Source organism: Daldinia loculata (genome assembly GCF_022478755.1).
Source record: "Daldinia loculata strain CBS 113971 unplaced genomic scaffold F4817scaffold_92, whole genome shotgun sequence".
NCBI lineage: Eukaryota > Fungi > Ascomycota > Sordariomycetes > Xylariales > Hypoxylaceae > Daldinia > Daldinia loculata.
Window position 1 is genome coordinate 105,130 of NW_026054946.1, and position 8,200 is coordinate 113,329.

An 8,200-nucleotide genomic window follows, 5' to 3' on the forward strand; every position below is an offset into this window, starting at 1 on the left:
ATATTATTTATAAAAATTAAAGTTTTATATATAAATAAATTATATGTTATTATGTAATTATTTTTATATAATAATATTTTAATATAATAATTAATTAACATTTTAATAATAATAAAATGAAATATAATAATATAATAATATAATATTTTTTTAAATATTTAATTAATAAATTTTTTTAATATATTTTAAATTAAATAAAATAAAATTAAATAAAATAACCTTACGTAATATAACTTTGGATTTGGTTTTAAAAATATTTATAATATTTAAATATAATTTTTCCGAATTTTATTTAATATATTTTATAATATGGCAGAATGGAAAGCGGTGAAACTTTCGGAATTTGCTTATTTCAATTGGGGTATCCGGTACATCGAGCAAGTGTCTATATCTGAACCGTGCCACAAATGAACAGGTGCTGCGTTAACGGTAGCCGCGGTAACTCGTGATCATTTAACTGTTTGTCGAATGGTTTTTTGTTTCCCGACCTGGGCACCGCATTTTATTGGTAGAATTGCAAACAGGGAACTGGTTTACTTGTTACCTTTCCGACGGCCGAATCCTTCCTTTGTGAGCTTCCTAATGAAGCTTTGCTGATCGGCATCTCCCCCGCTCTTGAGGCTCATGGATAGTTGGGGTAAAATGTCCCTGAATAATATGTAAACATGGGAATATTCAGAAATTTTAGGTCCAACGCGAAAGGAATGATAAGTTAGAGCACAGACTTTTACTCATTCTATTATTTGACTGTTGGTCTTTAGAACGGACAGACTCAATTTAATTATATATGGTTGGTCAGCTTTCATTACCGCTTCATTCCTGGGATATTCAGCTAAGCCGTGTTTATGTTCAAGTTGACAAAATTTCGTGCAAACATCTTATATCAGATATCCAACATATAACTACTATGCTTCATTTGAAATCCGGATTAATCCAATAATATATTAATCGCATATCATTCGCCTTTGTTTGCTTATATTCATCTTTCTGGTAGATTTTCAGTGTTTCTTGACTATGAGGCGCGTATCAACGCGTAAATATACCTCGGCCAGGTAGATACCTCACAGATAATTTGCCGGAAGGTCATTACGAAAAAAATCACGATTGCCTCCATAACTCTAAGTATGCTCATTCTATGACTTCTGCTGAATATCCCTCAACTTATCTACCGCTTCACGCTTGTGAGATTCCATGTCCAGCTCGAAAATGAAATTCCATCTTGGCGCGAGTAACCCCCTCAACTCATTCGCATGGAGATCTACCTGTCCACAGAGTATCTGGCCCGTCTCACGGCTGGAGTCGATGACTCGCTGGCACCGAGGGCGCCTTAACAGATCGTACGCTTCGAACGCAGCGTTAATGTCACTTGGGGATGAAATGTTGGCGAAAAGGGTTCCAAGGACCATCGCGTCTTCAATGGCTAATCCTGCTCCGGAACCTTGCCACGGCGTGGTTGCGTGGGCAGCGTCGCCCATAAAGCAAACGCGCCCGCGGACATATGTCGAGGTCGATTTATGTTCCCATTAAGAATATCCGTAAGGTTCTGGTTGGCCGCAGATAAGCTGCGGAAAGGTTAGCTTTCTCGTGGATATGGAAGTAGGGTATGACTTACACTAATCATACCGTCTGCAATTGGGCCACCCAGCCAGCTACTCAATGAGTCTCTCAACACGTCTTGTGTGAGCGGGCGCTTTCTGTCTCGACTTGTCGAGGGATCTTTTTCAATACCTGATACCACACACTGGACCATAGTTCCGTTTTCTAGGATGTCATGCATGATGAATGCCCCATCTCCGACCCAACCGTACTGCCGGTCAACCTCAAGGTATTTCTCACCTAGAATTGACTTTGCTTTCTCAAATGGAACAACGTTCCTGCAGTCCCAAAATCCGGCTGGCAAAGCATAGTGTTGTTAATCCGCTACAACGCCCTGAAGGACATGTTCCCGAACCGTGCTGAATATGCCGTCTGCGCCAATCACTGCATCGAATTGATAGACTGTGTCATCTTGAAAACTTATTTCAACACCGGATTCATTAGGGTTGATGGTTGTGAGTTTCTTATTAGGATGCAGGGCTTCTTTTGGTAACGGGGTGAGAAGTTCACAGAGGAGAGAAGCTCGGTGAACATTCATTCCAGGATCATCCGCGGCAAGGTCGAAGACGATAGTTCCCTCCTCGGGTCCTGAGCCCTGGTAAACTTGTTAGTGAGGCTTTTGAAATCGAAGACTTTATTATATATGTTCCTTACCAAAATAATTCGGGAGGAGTTCATGGGCACCGTTCCTGCTTTGTCGAGAACATCCGTGCCTGAAGGAAGGATCTGGTCCAGGGCTAGCTGAGCATTCTTAGCAAGCCCTACTGCCGCGCCACGTTCCGAGAATGTGGGTGCTGATTCAAAGACATGGAAATCTACTTGGGGAACGCGGACAAGAGCGTTCGCCAATGCGGCTCCAGCCAGGCCTCTCCACCGATGGTGGCCACACGAAACTGATTTTCTGTCATTGGCAACTGACTTTAAGTTACTGATCTTGCTTTGAATATATCGGCCAAGGGAATATGCTGTCCAGATAGACATCTTGTTTCGGGGAGGATATATTTTGATATATTTAACTGGTGTAGTATGATATATGTATTTCTACTTAATGGACTTGGTATGATCAAGATTTCCTATATTAGGTACCTAACCCTTGTAAAACTTGACCATTGGGGCAAGGAAATATCTAAAATCCAAAAGTTACATTGAATTGAAAACACCAATTTATTACTACCTAAACCAAAGATCTATTTTGCATCACCTTAATACTGCCTTGGTATAAACTATCCCCCTACCGCGGAATACTCCCGTTTAACCTTGGATACGCTGGATGAGCTTATCGCCTAGGCTTTGAATGCTTTCCTCGAATTCCTCGTAGTTCTGTGCATCCCACTTAGCTCCATTCTTACCAGGAACAGCATCGTCACCAGTGAAAGCAATGTACAACACGTCGTTTTCATCGTGTCCGTTGTTTCCAGTCATCCCCTCTCCGAAGCAAGCGGTAGCCAAAGAAATCGAGGCCTCTCCAACAACGGACTTCTCGCCGTCGACGCCGTTCTCGTCACCCCAGACTCCGTAGATCTTATCTCAGTTAGCTCGCCATCTTTCTTGTTGATAGGGATAGATAGGTATGTAGTCCTTACCAGCTTATCACCACATACGACGGCCATCACGCTCAATGGTTCAATGCCGTACTCCTGAGGGTCGAATGATGTGAAGCCGGGCTCGTCACCCACATTTCCGAAAACGACGTAGGGGTGGATCTTGGCGTCCAAGTCCTGGACACCCTTGCCGTATTCTCTTACGGTGTCGGCGAAAGACGTGATTGATTGAGTATCGTCGGAGTTTCCGCAACGGCCGTCGTCAGCAGGGCCGCCCTGAGTACCGTCGCAGTCGATATCCATGTTGGCGAACTGGCTATTGCCACCTTGGATGTAGATGACCTTAGAGTCTTCCAGATGGTCTCCGCAGTAGCTGAAGGCTGTGCCACATTAGCCCTGCATGGATATGTTTAAGAAGGGTGGGATTCGTTACAATTATCGTCATTGTATTCACTGTAGAACCCAGTAGCCAGAGGAGAGTCGCATTGGCCATTGCTCTGGATATTGTTATAGAAGTTCCGAACATTCGATGGAACGTCTCTGGCAAGAGTCGCACCTAGAAGCGTAGAAACTCCGAGAAAGCTTTTGAGAGACATTTTATAGTATATGGAATAAATGGGCTGTCTTGCAACGTTGATAAGTGATGGTGAGTGCTTGGTTTACAGAGTCTAGTCTATATTGAACGGAGCAGTCTGGCTCTATTTGTATAAATCCATTCGTAGGCTGCTTATGGCTTAACGCATGCCCCTTTCTATAAGGAGTGACATCGTGCGGTCCTAATAAGCTCACCGTTGCGGAAATGGAGCTGCAGCTATAATTAGATACTAGATATGGATACTGTTTACAGTCTGTTCTAGCGATTCTAGTAGGACTACGGCTGAGATAAGTGACATTCGATTGAGTATGACATGAATGGCGTGTCTCTGATTATTTGTACCTAAATTTTGATGGCATCAACTCATTCAATAATCTGACAGATTCACCAAATTTCGTATTAACGGTTCTCAAGGTTGCTTTAATACGATCCAGAAACGATCCACATGCGAAACAGTAATTGACTGTTCCGGAAGCTGAGATTTGATGACTGAACCCTTCGAATAGGGTTCCTTCTGTGAGGCCTTAGTCTATGCTATTCTATTGGCTTACTCGTAAAGCAGGCTATGCGATATGCTACCCTGTATTCCCCATACCGTAGGTAACTCCTTATTGCAACTCCTTCCAAACCTGGAAGTGCATTGGTATAAAGCACAGCTAACAGGAGGACACCCCTGTAGGGTGCCACAATAGCCCGAATTTATTGTTATTACATACCATAGCGGCAAAAAGTGGTTTTAAGAAACGGTTATCGGACGTAAAAATTATTTTATACCCAAAAATCATTTTTTAGTAAATAATTATTATTAGTTAAAAAGTATTTATCCGTTTAATTTATATAAAAAAGTATAAATATTAAATATAATATTTATATTAATAATTATTTACATTTAAACAACGTATTTTAAAACTTTAAAAATTAAATAATAATAATATATATTATAATTATTTAAAAACTTAAATAAATAACATATTTTACAAATATTTAATATTTTAAATTTATTTTTTTGCTATCGTTTATATATTTAAATATTTAACCTTTTATTATTATTTATATGTTTTGTTTAAACCTTTATTATTATTTATATATTTTATTTAAACTTTTATTATAATTAATAAAAGCTTTAATTATAAATAATTATTTATTAAATGTATATAAAAACTATAAAATATTTTTATAAATATATTATTTAATACATTATTAAATACGTTAAGTTTTAATAAAATATAATTAAAACTATTATAATTAATATTATAATTAAAATTTTAATTAATATTATTAATTAAATTTATTATAAATTTAATTAATTTAAGTACAATATATTTTAAAAGTGTAAATTTTATTTTAATATTTAAATAATTATGGTTTTTATAATTAAAATATAATCGAAATTTTTTAATAAATTATTTATTTTTTTTAAAAAAATAAACGTTATTTAATAAATAATTATTAACGTTATAAATAAAATTAAAACCATTATTATTATAATTATTATTATATTTTTATTTTAATTATTTTATATGTAGTAAATAAATTAATTTATTATATTTATAAATAAAATAATTATTTATATTTTATTTTATTTATCCGGTATATAATAAATAAATTATATTAAAATAACCGTTGGTATTATTTTACTTTATTTAATTACGGCCCCGTTTTTACTTGGTAAAAAATTAATAAATATTAATTGCTTTAATAAGTAATTAAATAAAGTTAATTTAAATAAATATCTTTTTTTTTATATTTTTTTATTTTATTGTTAAATATAATAAATTTATAAATAATATATTTTATTTTATTATTGGCGTATTTGGTAGTAATATTGGTAAATATTATAATAATGTTATTAATAAATATAACTTAAATAAATTAAATAAAAAAAAACTTTATAAAAGTATAAAAAAATAATAAATAACGTTAGTTTTAATATAAGGTAATAATTTTTATACTATTATTATTAATTTTTTTAAAAAAGGTTAAAGATATGCGTAATTAAATGGTATTAATTTTTTTATTTCGAATTAATTTTTAAAAATAAGATAATTTTATTTTAATTGTGGTAAAAATGGAAATTATTGCAAAATTATATTTTGTTTAATAGATAAATTTTTATATTTTATATTTATTTGCGGTTAAAATAAGTGCGTATATTATTTATTTGCAGTTAATTATTAATAAATTTAAGTATAATGTATGTATTTTAAATAAAGTTACGTATTTTGGTAATATAATAAAGTTTTTTATATAGGTTAAATATAATAAAAATGTTAACGTTAATAAAAAAAGTTTATTAATTTTTTAAAAAAGTTTATAATTTTAATAATTTATTAAGAATAAAAAATATTTAATTGGTAAATTTAAAAATAATTAAATATGAAAAATTTATTAATAATTAATAATAAAAGTAATAAAAAAAAATCGGAAATTAATTTTATTTATATTTGGATATGTAAAAATAATAATGTTTTAACGATATAATGTTGTTTATAATTTTTAACCGGAAATTATTTATTTTAAAAAATTTGGTAAAGTATAAATTGGTAAAATTAAATTTGTGTTTTTTTATTAAGTTTTATATATTTTTATAAAGTAAGTAATAAGCGTAATATAATAAAATATATTATAAATTATTTAAATTAATTATGTTAAAAAATAAAAGCGGTAATAACGGGGTGTAGTTTAAATAATAAATTTTTATTATTTTTTTTAATTATTAACGGTTTTTTTTGGTAAAAAAGGTTATAAAATTAATAATTGGTTTTAGTTTTATGTTAATTATAATAAGTTAATAAAATATATTATATATGTGTGTTTTTAAAACGTTATAAATATGCGGTTATTAAACGTAATTATTATATTATTGTTAATAAAAATAAAGTAATAAAAGGTAATAGCGTAAAATGTGGTTAAGTTTATATTTTTAATTGGTTAAATTTTTAAATTTATTTATGGTTTAAATGCGAACGTTATTTTTTTTTACTTTTTTTATTAATTGTAATGTAAAAAAAAAAAAAAAAAATTTTTATATTTTAATGTTAAAATTTAATAATTAATTATTTTATAAATTTATAATATTTATTAAAAAGGTTTATTAATTATATTATTTTGTATTTAATATAAGAAATATAATACGAAAGTTATTTTTATATTAAATAAAAAAAAAAAAAAGAAAAAATTAATATATATTAATAATAATTAATTTAATTAATTTTTTATAACGTTAAACCGTTTAATTTTAAAAATTATTAATAACCTTTTTATTATTTTTTTATTAATATATAAGTTAATATTTTAATAATTTATAACGTTATTTTAATTAAATTAATTTTTATATTTAAGAAATTATAAAAGTTATTCCGAAAATTATTTTAATAAATGTTATAATAAATGAAGTATTAAAAAGTTTATGGTTAAAATATGCGTTTACAATTAACCGGAATTTTATTTTTCTTAATTTTATAAGTTAAATTAATTTATAACCGAAAAGGTTAAATAAAGTTTTAATTAAATAAAAATATATTGTTATAAAAATAAATATTAATTTTAATTTAAATAATTATAAGTATAATTAATTTACATTTAATATTATTAAATTTATAATTAAGTTTTTTTTAATTAAATTTATTTTTAAATAGTTTATTATTAAATAATTTATTATTAAATAATTTATTGTTAAGTAATTTATTACCGGGTAATTTATTTTTAAATATATTGTTTATAACGTAATTGTTTAATTGTAAATTAATAAATATGTTTTTAATAAATTTGTTTTTAATAAACTTATTTGTGTTAATAATGTTTTTATTAAATTTAACGATGGTATGTTTATTTTTATTAAATGATATAAAGTTTAACGTGTTAAATTAATTATTACGTGGCATATTAACGTATGTGTTAAACGAAAAAGTATTAAAAGATAAAAGTAAAAGTAAATTATTAAATTTAAAACGTTAAAAATATCGAAACTTTTGTAATTTAAGTATTTGTTTATAAATTAACGTATTTTAAATGTTTTAAAGTAAAATTTATATAAAATTATTTAATTTAATATTTTTAAATTTTTTAATTTTATAAATTAATTTAAATATTTTGTAAATATTAATGCGTTTATTTAAATTAATATTTTATTTAAAATTTATTACTGGTTATTTAAAATTTTATTTAATATTTAAATTAAAAACGGCTTTTATTTTAATAAATTTATATAATTTATTATTAAATAAATAAAATATATACCGGAAATATTAGAAAAAAAGTTATATTTTATTAATAAAAGTTTTTTAATAATTAATAACGGATATAATTTAAAGGTTATAAATATATTTAAATATATTAAAATCTAATTTGTTTTTAATTTATTGGCGGAATAATAAAAGATTTATTTTTTATAATTTTATTTTAATTAAATAATTATTTATAAAATTATTAATATATTTTTTTTTATATTAATACGTTTTAAATATTA

The 8,200-nt window shown here is 28.0% G+C and overlaps 2 protein-coding genes across 2 annotated transcripts; both read right to left on the reverse strand.

Moving 5' to 3' along the window:
- Positions 1-1,133: 1,133 nt before the first annotated feature.
- F4817DRAFT_362356 (salicylate hydroxylase) lies at positions 1,134-2,577 on the reverse strand (the record flags this gene model as incomplete). The annotated part of the gene is made up of 5 exons (XM_049306524.1): positions 1,134-1,438; positions 1,609-1,855; positions 1,925-2,191; positions 2,251-2,464; positions 2,516-2,577. 5 exons carry the CDS (start codon positions 2,575-2,577, stop codon positions 1,134-1,136), a joined length of 1,095 nt encoding a protein of 364 aa, XP_049154071.1.
- Positions 2,578-2,712: 135 nt separating this feature from the next.
- Positions 2,713-4,025, reverse strand: F4817DRAFT_306171 (glycoside hydrolase family 75 protein). Its single transcript, XM_049299854.1, has 3 exons — positions 3,571-4,025; positions 3,180-3,517; positions 2,713-3,117 (listed from the first exon to the last, which is right to left on the reverse strand). Exons 1-3 carry the CDS (start codon positions 3,731-3,733, stop codon positions 2,848-2,850), a joined length of 771 nt encoding a protein of 256 aa, XP_049154072.1. The 5' UTR covers positions 3,734-4,025; the 3' UTR covers positions 2,713-2,847.
- Positions 4,026-8,200: the final 4,175 nt, after the last annotated feature.

What these genes read in the sequence shown, in the direction of transcription:
- F4817DRAFT_306171 (XM_049299854.1), bottom strand. Translation starts at nt 3,733, where the DNA reads ATGTCTCTCAAAAGCTTTCTCGGAGTTTCTACGCTTCTAGGTGCGACT. An exon ending in TGAATACAATGACGATAATT is followed by an intron (nt 3,518 to 3,570) that starts GTAACGAATCCC and finishes AATGTGGCACAG; the next exon opens with CCTTCAGCTACTGCGGAGAC. An exon ending in TCGTATGTGGTGATAAGCTG is followed by an intron (nt 3,118 to 3,179) that starts GTAAGGACTACA and finishes AACTGAGATAAG; the next exon opens with ATCTACGGAGTCTGGGGTGA.